Below are 16,846 nucleotides of genomic sequence, written 5' to 3' on the forward strand. Positions count from 1 at the left end.
TTAAAAACTATATGGTAATTTATATAGGTATCTTATATAAATAAAAGAAATTAATACTCACATATATATATATATATATATATATATATATATATATATATATATATATATATATATATATATATATATATATATATAAAATAAATAAAAATAAAAATAATCATCTAATGAACGGGTCTTAATATAAAGAGTAATAAGCTACTCATTTTCTATATTTTTTTTCTTTATATTTAATTGGTATCATGAGCAATATTTAGAAAATAATTAAAGTTAATTTGAATATAAATTTATATTATTATTTAAAAATCATATACTCTACCTAACTGAGAGTCTTTAGAAAAAAAATAATTAGATGAAAAAAAAAATTAATAATGCACACATCAACACATACAACTATACAAGTAGAAGCTAAAGTTTAAAAAAAAAAAAAAAAAAAAATCTAAGAGACCTGTTTTCATAAAACCGGTCTCTTTAGATTTAAAAGGGGAAGGTTAGGTGTTAGTTAGCTGTAGCATCATCAAAGAGACCTGTTATTTTAAAAAAAAAAAACAGGTCTCTTTTATTAACAGTATTTTTTTTTTTTAGGGGTAGCATTTGTTACTATGTAGGTCCGCCAGTGTTTGCAACCTCATTGGCTCCACCTGGGGTTATAGGGTAAAGCTCTTTGATTTATGGTGTGCAATTAAATTCAGGAAACAACAAAGTACCAAACATCATGGATGCATAATATTATTAGTAAAACCACGAAACCCAACAGTCCTACACTGACTTCTTCCACACTACATGCAAATCTAGCATCCAAAGTCCCAACAGAGGGGGTGAAAAAAATTAATATACCTTCCGCTACTTCTAGAGGAGAGTTACCCACTAATCCTCCCGCTTCGACAAATCGAGAAAGTGTTGGTTTATACACCTGCCATGCATTATATTACATTATATGATATTACATTTTATTATTATTATATTATAATAACGGTAAGTATTTTTCTTATTTGCAACAAACAAAACATATATAAGCAGACATAACCAAATTACTTAGGAGCATCATCGAATGAGTAGAAGATTTTGACAGCAACAATATCCAGTCTGCTGAAGACCAATATAAAAGAAAAAAAGAAGGGGGGGGGGGGGGGGGGGGGGGTGGAGGAACAACAAGAGGCAAACAATCCTGTGCTGCTATAATAAATTTGTGGGTTCTATACTTCTATATCCTTTAATGCCATCGTCAGCACAATTAATGATGGCATCAATAAGCAACCTTAGTCAAGCAAAATTACATTATTTGTCTATATGTAAGAACTGGAGAGTTTTTCCATGGTGTAAAAGTTCATTCGTGACTGAGATATAGATAATTAAATCCTGGTTTGTCCATTAACCATCATGTAAACTGGAATTACTTATTTGTCAACATGATTCAAAGTAGCTATTTATAAAAGAAATTCTTTTCTGGTGTACATGTCTCCAGGCTACAAATTCTCCCAACTGTTTATCAGGAAGAAACTTGATGTGGAGGCACGGAGCCTTCCAAGAAAACAGAACTAAGGCAACCCTAGAAGACAACCAATTATGTGGACTGATCACCAGCAAATGAGGATGCAAATGCCAGGATTCTTTCAGGCCCAATTCAACCTCAGTTTACTTTTGGAACCATAAAGAAAATTGTTCTCAAACTCCTACAATACTCGAGTTCTACATATCCAACTACAATAAAATAGATTAGAACCATAATTTTCAAATTCATTCAGGGAAAAGAAAAAGACCAAGGGTCCAAGAAGATAGATAGCTAAAGTCGATGATGTATTAAAAGAAGCACAAGTTGAACAAAAGCTTTTCTATGAGGCAATAAGTTAGTAGAATTCACTTGTTGCTTTTGCTGGAGCTTCTCCAGATCATACTACATTCTGCCTGGAACACTTTCTATGTCATTTTAGAAAAGGTATGTGTGAGTATCCAGTGACATGCTCTGGGTTAGTAACAACAGATTGGTATAGATACTTAGACAAGAAGTTCCCTAATAGAGACCAATATTTCACCCTTACAATATCCTTTAGTACCTTCACAGAAACAGATCTCTGTGGAAAGCTATTTCACCTAACAGCATAGCCCAAACCAAAGGTAGGATAAGGATAGCAACAGCAGGAACGTCTAAAAAAACAGAATACTATAAATAGATTTTAAAAATTAATAAAATCAATATATGGAAACCATGGTCTCTTCTAGCCCATTTAAGATAAAAAAAATAAATGCAGAAAATAGAGAAAGTGGAATTACATCATAGCCAATGACAGTCAAATTTGACTTCAGTAGGTGAGTTGCCATGCCGAACCCCATTGCTCCAAGACCAATGAAACCAACTCGGTTTACCAATTTTGATCTAGACTCCAGCTCTCTTGCTAGTTCCAAAGGGTTGTAAGTATCTTCATTGGCAGCTTCGTTGAGTTTGATTCCTAGAACTTTCTCCCATACCTATATTTGAAAATGGCAAGCACCAGATGTGTAACAACCATATTGTATGCAGTTATGGACACTACTACCTATAGGCTGAAGTCCAGCACAACAGGAACAGCATCTTTTAAATAGATATTACAAAGCCAGAATAAGCCAGAATCACCTTAAACAATGGTGCAATGCCTTCCTCTCCGCCCACATGAGAACACCCTTTGAAAACAATCAAAAATAATCAACAAAGAATAAGAAATTTAGCAGGTGAAGACAATACATGAGCAAAAAGAATAAAGATTTGGCTATTAGTACCAAGAAGTTGTTGATGCGAAACTCCAAGAAGTGGCAATGGAAATGGAAGAGATTTTGCCAAACCTAAAATAGCTCCCTTTATTTGCAGTATATGTTAGCAACATTTTAAACACAGCATAACTATACCAGTTAAAATACATGTCAGACATTGAGTAAATAAGAAAGTACAAAAACAATACAAATGAAATTATAACAGTAGCAGATCTTTTGAAATAAATCAAATTACTTGACAATAATTCACATAACTAGAGTATATAATCCAATAAACAGAACAAATTCTCTTGTTGGCACTTCTTAATTTAATTTAAAGTAAAAATAATAATAATAAACAAGCAATTCAATAAAAAAATGAAAAAGGGTAATTGAAGAGGGGGGGTGGGGGGGGGCAACAAATAAGAATAAAAAAATTAGCACTTTTAGGATTTCTACTGTCTCCATTGTATACTCTCTTACAAGTATATTACATACGCTTCATAAATCAGGAATTAAGTACGTGAATGGGCACATAATTTTGTTGACACTGTCTAGGCACTACAAATAGGTCAAGGACTTGCATTGCATGAGAATCCTTGCAAGGTTATTTCAGCGGATGAAATAAAGAAAATTAGAAAATTGCTTGCAAGGTTTATGATTGGATACATTTACCAACTTTCAGCATTTGGCAAGAGAATGCTAGGATTTCCACATGGTTATTCTCTGAGATCCTTTTTCAACTTATATATATCACAGATCTGGATGCTCATCCTATATATCAGCATCCACTCCAGGACGTCTCATCTTATTGAGCCACTTCATGTTTCCTCTAATTTCCAACGCCAAGGATAAAGAAAAAGTCCCCTTGTGAATTTATTTTCAAAAGATCAGGGAAAATAATTATCTATGCCCCACAGTAAAAATTTGGGAACATCACACAGGGATAACAAATTATCGATGCTTAATTAACTATAAAAACAGCATAAACTACCCAGTGGTAACTCCAATTTAACCCTAATCTGTCAAAACTAGAATGGTGGCTGGTTCAAATTTTTGATTGGTAAGATATCCTTTAACATGGCCATGGATTTGGGAATGTGTCATGTAATTAAATGCTTCACAGTATCAATGCCTTTTGTTTCTCCAAATCAAAGTTGGATTCTTATGGATGGATAAAGAAGGCATTTAAGGATTGAATTAAAAAGTTGCACAGATGCAACACACCACATCATGTCACCCAGTATAGCTGGACAATGACAAGTATAATAACAATAATACATCTAACTGTTTCCAAAAAAAAACATTAATACACCTAACAGTCTTACCAAATTCTCAACTAGGGTACTTAAAGTCTGATCCTTCATATGGTCAGCCCTTAACCATTGTTGAACATGATGCTTGAAAACCCTGCATATATGCAAGGTATGGCTTCAGATAAAATGGGAGCAAATAAACCATTTCATATTGTTGTACAGATTGCTAAATCTTTTTTTTTTTTTTTTTTTTTTTTTTCAGAATATTTTTAACCAGGATAATTTACTTAAATTTTTTAAAATTAAAACATTCTTCGACTATCTGGCTTTGAAGTAAGCATAACTTATTTTATTTTCAAATCTCCAGTCATAAACCCATTTAAGTGTGAATCAACTGCAACAGTAGAGTAGCAAACTTGCAGAATAGCCTGCCCCGACACTAATTGACAATTATGTATGAATAATTAAATTATAAACAAGTCTAAATGTCATGGCATTCTGCCTTTCTCAAGCCCTGTGTCTAATTATGCTTTTGTATTCAATCATTTTCATGTTCCAAAGTAATTTATAATCTTCGCCATGATATAAAGTCACAACCGCATCACCAGGATTCTAAAAGTTTTTTAGCATACCACGACAGCTTTTTTAGGCTGCAACAGCCACAAACCATCTGCAATGCCCGCAAAAGTGGTTCTGTGCCTGTTAATGTGATCTCATCCAGATCCTAGACTTAAAACCATGGTCTTTCACCACTGATAATTACATCAACAAAAGACATTAGTGGTACTGAGATACTTACCATGAATTACCGGCAGCATTAGAGATAATGTCATAAAGTATCCAAGGATGAATTTTTGCTTGCACTCCAAGACAAATTGCCTCAACTGAAGCAACAAGATGGATGGCTTCAAGTAGCTCTGTAACCATTTTTACTTTACTGCAGAATGAAAAATGAAATAGAATACTTCATTAAGGCATCGCAAATTCATGCAACACATACCATTGACAAGTGAAATTTAATATCCTTGACAGCCACAGGTGCAAATAACATGCAACACATAATACATGTTTCGTAATGGCTTGAAAAAATAAAAATCTCAATTTTACAATGCAAACAAACATCAACAGACTAAAAATAGATAGTTAAAAGATAGATATCAGGATCTAACTTGTATACAGCAATTATTAAATTGTAATCTGTAATCTACTGTCCTGAACTAAAAGTCAAAATTATACACCATTTAAAGAAGTACCAATGAAAGTAGGAGATGGTCGTTTCCTAAAGTAAATATTAATGCCTTTCTGAGGAACGTGAGAGTCAAAGTTGATCCCAATATACTAGGAAAAACCAAATCCATATTAGTAACCATTCAACCAAACCCAAAGCTTGTTTATATGATTACATAAAAAAATACAATATACGCATAAAACTATACAAGACAGATATTTACCTTCCAGCACCAATTTCACCTTCCAGAACAAATAGTTTTTCACACATAGCTGTCACAAAATAATCAAGTCATACAGTCAATGAACAGGCTTTCCGGTTTGCGCAATTTCATTTGTGGTAAACAAAATAACTTACACACTTTTTATTACTGATTAAAAAAAAAATCATAATATAATAAAATGGAAAAAAATAAATAACTAATGGCTACCAGAAAGCACAGGATGCGCTACATTGATTGCATTAGATTTCCCTGATGAAATTACCTGCAAATTTGAGAAGAAAACATAATTAGATACAGAAGAACATCTACAATGTGAATAAAGATGAAACTATAGTTCTTAACAAAGTGAGCATTCTTTTTGAGGGAGGAAATATAAACCATGATTTTCCCATTCAGATCTTCAGAAGTTCCCCTATAGGTATGAGCATCAACCACTGTATTTATTTCATATTCCTCTGCAAAATGATAGAATAAATTAATTGCCTGATTTAAAACGGCAATGCCACGATTTAAATTAACAAGTCATCCTTTTAATCTCATAGAGTGTACAAGTCTTACACAAAACATGTAATGTTACTATAGTAACACTATACCACAGCCCCTAATACCCTTAAGAAGGAAGACATGGAAATCAGGTCAAGTTCAGTATGAACTTGAACTAAGTCAAATATAGGAGATAAAGTGGGTCGAATTGGGTCAAATTCAGGATAATGTCAATTAGCTTATAATGATGATAATCAATATGAGAAACATCAACTTTCACGGTGGTAGATTTTGGTTTGAATCTAAACTGGGCCATGTAATTATGGATAGAGTTCGCGTCTTGCATTTTATAGACATAATGCAACCATTATAACAGCCACCACTCCACAAGCAGAGTAAATCAAATATCCTCACTAGCTAAAAATATCACAATTGCATTGATCAGTATAACACACTTCCAATTTTCAATAAAATTGAAGATCATCATTTGTCATATGCATATTATATTTTATAAACACTGCTGCTTTAACTCTGCAATTATGATTAGATACTGTGGAGTTCCTTTGCAACTAAATCATCAATAAGATCAATGCAGAAAATGCTTAAAAGTGGTTTTCCTTGCAACTATGAGCACACAAGTTAGTGCTCCATTCAAATTAGTAACAGATCTCCATAAACCAAGTAAAAGGACTTTCTTCCACACATCAGCAGAATACACACTTCATTGTAAACAGGTGTGGTTGTATATTAGTCTTAGTCATAAATCTAATGAACACACAGCCCAAAGCTTTTGGAAAGCAATTTCACATAAGTATAGTCCTTCAATTGATTCTACACAAGGAAACCGGCCACGTGTCCTAGAGACTCTATTACTCCACAAAATCCTATAAATTCACTCATCAATTACATATTGAGAGCAGCAACAGGCACTCAAATCAAACTACCTTTCTATTTTAGAAGAGAAGAACATCTTCATGATCCACATAAAATCCAAGTGGGTAACATTTTACAAACATTTCACATACTCAAAAATTTTCATATACATTCAATCAACATCTAATATCACATTGGTGACTAAGATTTGAAATAAAATTCAAAGCAAAATTACTCAAGTAAAAATTTGTATCTTCCTTTTGGATATTTGAAATAAAACTCTTCGGGCTATATAGAGTAGTCCGAGGAGAGCACAAGCAACATCAAGTGAATTTCAGATGGCCACCAAATGAAACAAAGAAGAATATGAGTTGTGCCGAGACACAACTGTGCAACACTGCTAGGCAAGGCACAACGATACTATGTACCCTCTAGCCGCTTTTTTTTTTTTTTAAATGCATTATTTCATAGCTTTTCTCAATAAGGTTTTTTGTTTCTTGTTTTCATATGGCTGCAGTGGGATATAATAATAATAAAATGTCCTTTAACTTTTTAAATCACACTATTGTAGATCTAGAATGCATTGGATAGAAAAAAAAAAAAAATTTACTTAGGATCCTTTAGATATGCATACAGAGTCAATCATATGGTAATTTGTGTCAATACTACTAAGGATGGGTGTGTAAGAATGGGTTTTATGATATTTGTGGAAATTTAAAGACGTTCATGTCTCATATGGATTTTTATGTAATCTTGGGAAGTAGAGAGAGTTCATGAAGTATGTCAATGTAATCATAGGAAGTTAGGGTACAGAGCGTTCCCAGGATTGTTATTGTAATCCTCATCACCTTAAAAGAGTTCCTGGGTTGGGTTTATGTGTTATAGGGATATTGTGTGGATTTATGAGGTATTGTTAATAATTGTTGACTGTAAAACAGTATTGGTGGCTGTTTATCCGGACTTGTGAGTGAAAGGTTTTCCACGCATGTTTTAAATGTGCGTTGCTATTGTCATGTTTTCTCGTAAATCTGTACCCCAGATCAAAGATTGGTATAGTAGTACAACTATTTGTTGATAATATAATTTTGCAGAATACCACATTCATTAGTCATGATACTATCTCAGACTGTACATTTTCTTAAAAATTCAAGTACTTTATAGAGGTCTTGCAGTAAAATGCATCAACAACCAATCACAAAAATCATACATAAATAATATTGCATCAGATAATAGTAATATAGGAAGGTTCTTGCTATAAAAGCAAATGTCATTAGATAAAGATAATTGATTCACCCATAAGAAGTTTTTCTAGTTTCTGAACTTCAGCAGACACTGTGACTGTACGAAGAACTACCACCACATTTTTCTTCAAACCTGAAGACATTGACATGAGTAAATATAACAGTGAACAAAAATTAATATGAAATAAAGTCCAACAAGTGTTATGAGCTTCACCTTCCAAAATACCCTCTTGGCCGAATATCATGTCAGCAATTTGAGCTGGATGCGGTATCAGGAGGATAATAGCTGAAACGCCTGCAAGTAACAGTTAAAAGCAAGACAAGAATTTAATTTCATAATGATAAATAGATCAAATATCAGAGAAAATTCAAGATTAGCCAAGAAAAACAATCTCAGCTAAGCACAGAGCAAACAGAAACTTAAACACCAAACAAAACTAATAGATTTTTAAACCAACACTTACTTTCCACAAAGCCCTAGACACCCCCCCCCCCAACAACCTAAATAATAAGAGTATGTACCAATACATGACCCTCCAAACGGCTTTCCCTCCCTCTCTACCATTATCTCTCTAAACGATACCCACCCAAAATTACCCCCAAAATTGGTGATTGTCTCTTCATACAAAATTATCCATGTACAGGCCAAAAACAAATCGGAGAGTCATGGCCCCTCATGGACACATGCCACACAATTAGAGATAAAGCTAACTCTCCAAAAATAATTAAACAGTTCTTGGCCAAGAGTCTTCCTCAAGTGGCTCTTCACAAAAAGCTACTTAAAAGCCACCCAAGATCCCCGTTGTTGGGATAGAGTTGGCTCTTGATTCTCTCTCTCCTTGGAGAGTCGCTTGAAAAGCTACTCTAAGAGCCCCAATAAAAATGCTCTAAGCCTAAAGAATTCTAACAAAAAGACATCCAGAGGAATTCCCCCACAATAGAGGGATAAGGACAATATTAACAAGCTCTCCATCTCAAAGTTGAATGACACTTAAAGGGTAGAGCAAGAAATGCATGCGATAACGCCCTCAAGCCAGCAAATTACTCATGAGGTTATCTACAATCTAAAGAAATGACAAGTGTTGCTCCAACCTATATGAAATTTTTTTTCCCTTTTGTTCATAACCATCATTCAACAAAAGAAATGATACAAATAAGAAGGATCAATATTCCACCAACAATCTAAGCAAAAGAAAAGATATATAATCTTGCATTATCGTAAAATGGAAACATTAATAAAATCCCCCATGTGTGTGAGAACAAAGAAAAGCTAAATACACCACTTTCTCCCATGAATCAACTAAAGTAGACTCTTAACCAAGGAAAATCCTATCATTTTTCTCCAAACAAAATTACCACAAAAGGCACAAATTGACCAAAAGTCAAAATACATCCTGCCACCAAATTATGGCCCTTTGAGCCTTCTAAATTTCATATTTTGCTAAGCAGATGACCCAGAAGTAAAAGGACCAATGCAATAGATCCCAACAACCCAAATACAAATGAATTCCTCTCTTAATTAACAGGGTAGAAAGTACACACATGATATTTTTATACCTAAGCTTCCACAAACTAGCTACCAAAGCAAAAGCTTTCATCTAATTCAGATCCTTTGCCTTCCAAAGGAAAGTAGTGGAAGGAAAGTCAATACTGATTTTTATTTTTTATTTTTTTTATTTTGTAACTGTAAAAAGAAATACAGAAATATGACCCTGAATAGTCTGCCACCCAGACTCTTCACTACAGAATCTGACAGAGAAAGGATTCACAATAAGTTAACAAACTCACCCAACTTCTAATCATAAATAATCACATACTCAACCAGACATTTATGTCCATCAACAACAAAAAAAAAAAAAAAAAAAAAAAAAAAAAAAAAAAAAAAAAAAAAAAAAAACTTTGAAGTCAAATTTGAATGCTAAAACCACAACACAAACCGTAATTAACACATAAATTTGGTTCCTGCAATCGGGCATTGAGACCATAGTATGACCACAATGCTTGAACATCAAGTATTCACAGGAAAATTCAGGACAGAGCAAGAACAAGCTCCTTTTTTGGTGGGTGGGTGGGGGGAAGGCTTGCTTATGGACTTGTGTTACAACCTTTTTCCTGAAAATAGCACTATGAGAACCTATTTCTTAAATTGGTTGATCTTGGTCTTGTATAAGATATCATCGCAAATAAACATGGAAATGAGTTTTTCAAGGAAAATTTTAGGATTCTTTACAGCATATGTCATACTAAAAGTGGACTTTTGACACCCCTTCTCACCAAAAAAAATACCACTAGTCACTCAAACTACTTCAATCTTTGATACAATAGAATAAAAATTACCTTCCTATTCCATTTAATACAAAAAAGTTTAAACCAATCAATTTATTGTTGCCTACAGCTTAAACAAATCCAAGCCAATCACCTTGCCTCCATCCATCTTAAGGCAATACTGTAATTAACTTCAACTGCATTTCACTTCAACAAAACACATAAAGTAGCACTATTTCCTAAAATTTTCATTTATGAGGAAACCTTCATGACAATTATCTAGTTAAAAATAATCCATCTTATCAATCTTTTGGACCTTATATTCAGATAAGTATATTAAGATCTTGACAAGTAGGTTGTGAAAGGTAAGGACAATAGTTGATTTTTTTAAATTTTACCTTTAGTAGCCTCCACTGCATTTGCACATCTAGTTCCCCCAAGCCTCTTTGAAAATTCAACCATCAAGGGGCTATCAAGCTGAAAGAGAAAAGGAAGACAGCACAAGAATAAATTGAGTAAAAATAACATTCCGACAAGCTACTCATATATGAAGTAATAAACTTTATCCAACATGTATTCAAATGAATACTTTGCTCTAGTTCCAGTCACCACATTCTTCCATTTCACGACAATACGAAATTGGCATATATTTAACCAATGAACCACAATTATAATCATATCATTCAACTAAACCCTAAACCTATGCACATTAAAATTTTGGGAAAATAAGCTAATTAAAAAAGTGAGTATTTTATTTAGAATATAAAGTTGCAAACGACCATATTTCATTTTTTTTTTAATAATTGTAACAAATCTTAATAATATGGGGTGTAAGAATGAAGTATATCTCTCGCCGAACCAAAGTTCCAGCAAGTGTTAGTCAAGGTCTCAGCTTATTCAGATCTTCATCTTGGCAATATAAGCTAGCAATCTTAGATTAGCCTGATTAGCCTGTAAAAAAAGAGACATCATGATATATGAATAGTAAAATGAAGAAAAGTTTTCACATTGACTACAGGGGAGAATCAATTAGGTGATACTCATTCAAGAGGTCATTGACATGGTGATAGGGTTGATAAGGACAAATTCAATTTTCAAAGGACATGGGCATCCAATATTATTCCTTAGCCTTTCTATTTGACACATTTATGTCTAATAGCAATAGATAAGAGTAGAAAAAGGATCACAACTTCATCATTTTCCATTGAATTAAAAAGTGTTACCAACCAATAGCTTCAAAGGTGCAGCCAAAAGGGCAACAAAACCACTCTGTAATGTCTATTGTGGCACGGTTAATATACATGGATAGAAGCATACTTATGAGCTATAATCTTAACGATACTCATATTTTCTGTAGACAGAATATTTTTTCAGAATCCTTGTACAGTTATTTCTTTATCACATATTCACATCATAGTCGAAAATTTTAGAGCTTGTCTTATGAAACACTAACACCAAGAAATACAAGCAACTTAGGCCTCGAAAGCTACTCACTAAACATCAAAGTTAGATTTTCATTCAATTTCTAAATCCAGCAGAAGCATCAAGCTCCCGCACTTCAATTATACTCCCTTCGTTTTTTTGTTTTTTTCTTTTTTTTTTTTTTTTTTTTTTGTTTTTTGGTTCTTCTTGTTTAAATATTGTCTGTATTCCCAGTTTGAAAGAATATTCAAATTATTCCCATCACAAATGATAAATCATAGTCAAGTGGGGTCTTGTTTGATTCGACTAAATGAATGTTAGAAGAATAGCAAAGTTTTATAATTTTGCCTATACATACATAAAGATATTAATAGTCAAAGATGTGCACTAACAAACATGCACGACAAAACACAAAGAATAACAAAAAAACACGGATGGAGTACTACGTAACTACAATGGGCAAGCTTTCAATCGACACCACAATTAACATTTTGTAGAGCTATATCACATTACAAAAAACCAAGCAGCCTACAACTAGAACCGCACCAAAGGCGATCGATCAATGCCATAACATTATTGAATAATTTGTCAATTTACGCGCATTATCAAGCACTGCAATTCTAAATACTGTACATGAATTTAAAAAATCCAAAACTAAAAATAGAAACAACCTGAGAGTCAAAAGCTTGGATAGCATAACCAGAGCCAACAAGTGAAGCAGCCAACTCCAAACTTATATCATCAAATCCCACAAAACCCACCACATTTTTGGACGAACCCATTTCTTTGTCTAAATTTCTCCTGCAATAATATAAGTAATTGATTAGACTGTAATATGATCAATTGTTCGAAATGCGGCAAAAATTTCATATATGATCAGAATTAAAAACCTTAGAAGTATTTATCAGCAAAAACATAATATTATTGATAAAAACATGATTCAAAAATCAAATAACTAATTTATACAATAGGGAATTTGAATTTAAAAATGGAAATTACTCAAATTAACACAAATAAATGATCAAAATAACTGAATTTGTAACTTAACCAGAAATTGAGAAAAGGGCGAAAAGAGTATTAAGCTTTGAACTGATCAGTGCGAAAAATGGAGTGAAAGTCAAAGCAAGATGAAAAACAGAAGACAAAGAATTTCTGAATAATTTTAGTGCATGCCATAATATAAAATAAATTGTATTCCTTTTTTATATAGAAACAAATTGTATTGTTTTCATTTAGTAACAAAATCAAAAGATGGTGATAATTAATACAGTACATGATTATGATTAGCACTGTCAAAACGGTTTGACAGTTCGGTTTCGGTTTGGTTTGAAATCGGTTCGGCAGTTAATCGGGTCGGTTTGGAATCGGTTTAATTGTCTCGCGGGTCAGTTTTGGTTCGGTTAAAATAGTTATCGGTTCGATTCAATTTCGGTTTATTCTTAAGCGGTTTTAATTCGGTTCGGGTTGTAAACAGTCCGGGTAGTAAACGGTTCGGTGCAGGCGGGTTGCGGTTTGTTAACGGTGCGGTGTAAACGGTTTTTATCCCGGTTCAAACAGTTTCGGGTTGGAAACGGTTTCGGGTTAGAAACAGTTCGGTTCTTTTTTGGTTCAGTTTATAACTGGTTCGGATCTTTTTCGGTTCGATTTTTAACTGGTTCGGTACTTTTTCGGTTCAATTTATAATTGGTTCGGTTCTTCGACGGTTTAACCAATTTAATGTTATTCATATCGGTTCCATTTCAAGTTTACTAAATTACGGTTCGGGTCGGTTTTCAGTTTCAAAAAATAAATTGTTTATCGAGTTGTTTGGATTCAGGCAGTTAAATGGCTTTGGTTTGAAATTTGATAGTACTTGCAACCTTTTGCGTTCACAAGTTTTAAATAAAGTCGACAAGTCGCGAATCATTTCATATTTAGGCAACATATTATAAAACAAATTCTTATTTATTTTATAAATACATATTATGTTCTGTTTCAAATTTAGTCATACTGATTTTACTAGTTTATTACGAAGTAGATTATAAGAGTTAGTGTATTAATGTATTATTGTTATACAAATTAGGTTATTATATGCTTCTTATTTAATCATTTATATACTACGCATACAATCATAATCATGACTTGATGAGTTCTTGACTTCTTGTGAAATGAAAATTTGCAATTTGGTAATTCGATACTTGATTAGTCAACAAGACTGATAATTATGACTCGTTTATCATTATATATTTTCATGAAATTATGAAGATATTACAAAGTGCTTTGATTTGTATAATGAAAGAAAACACTAATGACTAATTAACAAGGTCATATTGATTAGTTCAATCGATCATATGTACACATTATTAACGCGTGTTATCTAACCATCTCAGTATCTCATAGATAAATATTCGTATCATCGTTATTCGTATGTATTAGTACAAAGTTATAGCTCAATAGTGATCTTTTTAAATTAATCTATTTATAAATTTTATTAATATAACGTTTTTATAATTATTACGTGTATGAAAATAAAGATATACTAGTAGATGTTTTAATACGTGTCTTGGGCACTGATCCCGATCAAATGGGGCAAAAAAATACTAAAGAATTGAGGGAATAATATTTTTGTAGATGAATGTACAACACACAAACACACACGGATCACCACTCTCAACCATAGATTAAAAAATCAATGGTTAGATTCTTTCTCCCACAACACACACGGATCACCATTCTCAACCATAGATTAAAAAAATCAATGGTTAGATTCTTTCTCCCACAACACACACGGATCACCAATCTGAACCATAGATTAAAAAATCAATGGTTAGATTTACATGAAACCACTCTCACCCTTTTGAAACCCTTTCACTCTCACTCTCACTTTACCACTCATCCTCACGGCGCCTCTCCTTCTCACGTCTCATCGCCTCTCCGTCTCACGGTGCCTCTCATTCTCACATACATTCAATCACGGTTTTTGCTATCCTGATTTCTGAAGCTGTCCTGGCGCCTCTCTCTCATTGAGTCATTGGTGTTTGCTGCCCTAAATGCTCCAAATTCAGGTAACCACTCTCTCTCTCTAGATTTTAATTGATATGTTTTGTTGGTATCATGGTATGAATTAGTTTTTTATTATTTATATTTTGTATATGTATTTCTTGTAATGCATGGCAATTGAAAATGTAAATTTGGGGATGAATGGATGAATTGACTGAAAGTGTTGAAAAATGGGGTTGTGATGATTAAGATGAACAAAAGCGGTTCATCATTGCTGTTTTAAACTTGGAGTGAAAAAATATGGTATAGTAGTGTTACAAGTTAAAACTTTTGGGAAAGAGTCTCATTAAGCAGGGAGATGTGGGTGTTGGTAAATCTTGAGTGCCCCTTTTAGTTTTTATTTTTATTTTAAGGATATATTGGTTTTGTACTCTCCTTATTTCCTTGCATGGATAAGAGGCATAATCACTACTTGGCATATATTTTTTGATGTACCTTCCGTCAATTTAGTTTCGTTTACTTAGTGGAAGTCTCAATTTATACTGAGATATCAAATTGGTATCCTGTTTTTAAGCCTTTTTTAGTGTTTTAATTGATTATTTTGGGTTTTGTCATTGTTATACATGTTTAGATTTATAGGTAGTTTTCTTTGATATTATGTTATTCATTCACTTTTCAGAAAGTCATGTTAATATGTTATTATGCTATGTATCTTTTGTATGTGCCTATGTTATTGTGGCATGTTTCCTTGCTTTATGTCCTATTATTCATCTAAATTGTTGATTCTTCTAAGTTTAGACCAGTCTTTAGTGCTTGATTATTCTATTTTTCGCTTGATTTTATTTCATGATTTATGCAATTGGTATTAGGCATTTTTGTATCTGCATTTCAATCATATTAAGATAGATTGCTGAGTATATCCTGCATTTTAATCTTATTAAGATAGATTGTTGAGTATATCCTGCATTTTAATCTTGCTATGTGCCTGCATTTTATTGTTGCTGAATATATGCTGCATAATATTGTTGCTGAATATATGCTGCATTTTAACTCTAACATGTGCTTCATTTTCATCAAGATAGATTGCTGAATGTGTTGTAAATTTGTAATTCTTGTTAAGATTGCTGAATATGTGGCCTAGTATTGATTTTGTTTCAAATATGGTTTGCTCAACTAAATCCACTTATGATGAAATTTGTTGTTTTGTTTCTATTTTTTTAGTAATGGAGCAAGAGTTTGGAAATTATGATGAGCACACTATAGATTCTCAAGACACTGTTCAGAATCAAGATAGCTTTTCTTTTTCCTCAAGCCTAGGCGATGCTACATTGGGGTGAATGTTCTGTTGTGTCTCTGCTGTTCTGCTGCTCTTCTCTGCTGTTGCTGCTGTCTCTGCTGTGTCTGCTGTGTCTACTGACTGTTTTAGTTACTTGACATCCGCGGGTTTTAAGCCTTTAAGGGTGTAGGTAAATGCTGTGGCTTTTGTTGAGTAATTTCAAGAAACTTTTTTGCTAAATGCATTTAAAAAAATATTATGTAAACTGGCAGTTTGGCTGCTTTTGGTTATTTCTGTTGATAGTGATGATGATGATGGTGATGAGTGGCATTGTTGGTCAATGCACTTTGTGATTGTATTATTTGCTTGGGGTAAATTTGAGTACATTGTTATCGTGTTTCATGTAGATGAAAACTTGATGAATTTAGAAGTTGGAAGTATAAAACCTTGGTATTTTGAAGGTAGCTCTCCTCTTACATTTGAAGTTCATTCAAAACAATTGAGAAAAATATAGCAAGCCTTTGAATTGACTCTAAGGGATCCTAACCTTTATGATTTTTCAAACTATTCAGGATGTGCAATTAACTGTGATATTCAATGGCCTATGGAGTTAGAATCTTCCTAAGGATTTAATGAAAAGCTTTTTTTCCATTGAATCCATGTCTAACAGTTTGAGACACTTGAATTTGTCCTAACCAAGTTCCAAAATTTCCATCTTTGACTGTAATAGAGAAACCGATAGTCTGCAGGTTTAATGATAAGTTTGGAATATTGTGTGTGGCTCTTTAGAAAAATTAATAAATTTGGAATATATGCTAAATATATTCTAAGATTTCTAATATTCAATCCATTTAATTATATAAAAAAGTTTGTACT

At 32.9% G+C, this 16,846-nt stretch overlaps 1 protein-coding gene across 1 annotated transcript in view; it reads right to left on the reverse strand.

The window, feature by feature from the left end:
- LOC145583127 (uncharacterized) overlaps nucleotides 1-12,882 on the reverse strand; it is a 28,028-nt gene extending 15,146 nt beyond the window's left edge. Inside the window, exons 1-14 of the mRNA XM_081640282.1 lie at nucleotides 12,764-12,882; nucleotides 12,387-12,516; nucleotides 10,692-10,770; nucleotides 8,243-8,323; nucleotides 8,081-8,161; nucleotides 5,810-5,886; nucleotides 5,639-5,693; nucleotides 5,432-5,480; nucleotides 4,780-4,917; nucleotides 4,053-4,134; nucleotides 2,755-2,830; nucleotides 2,612-2,658; nucleotides 2,272-2,466; nucleotides 838-913 (exon numbers count right to left, since the gene is read on the reverse strand). Of these exons, the coding sequence (XP_081496408.1) occupies nucleotides 838-913; nucleotides 2,272-2,466; nucleotides 2,612-2,658; nucleotides 2,755-2,830; nucleotides 4,053-4,134; nucleotides 4,780-4,917; nucleotides 5,432-5,480; nucleotides 5,639-5,693; nucleotides 5,810-5,886; nucleotides 8,081-8,161; nucleotides 8,243-8,323; nucleotides 10,692-10,770; nucleotides 12,387-12,497 (1,147 nt within the window). The 5' untranslated portion in view covers nucleotides 12,498-12,516; nucleotides 12,764-12,882. The remainder of the gene's footprint in view (nucleotides 1-837; nucleotides 914-2,271; nucleotides 2,467-2,611; nucleotides 2,659-2,754; nucleotides 2,831-4,052; nucleotides 4,135-4,779; nucleotides 4,918-5,431; nucleotides 5,481-5,638; nucleotides 5,694-5,809; nucleotides 5,887-8,080; nucleotides 8,162-8,242; nucleotides 8,324-10,691; nucleotides 10,771-12,386; nucleotides 12,517-12,763) is intronic.
- Between the last annotated feature and the right edge of the window lie 3,964 nt (nucleotides 12,883-16,846).

The sequence above is a fragment of the Chenopodium album genome, chromosome 15, assembly GCF_948465745.1.
Source record: "Chenopodium album chromosome 15, dcCheAlbu1.1, whole genome shotgun sequence".
In the NCBI taxonomy this organism is placed as follows: Eukaryota; Viridiplantae; Streptophyta; class Magnoliopsida; order Caryophyllales; family Amaranthaceae; genus Chenopodium; species Chenopodium album.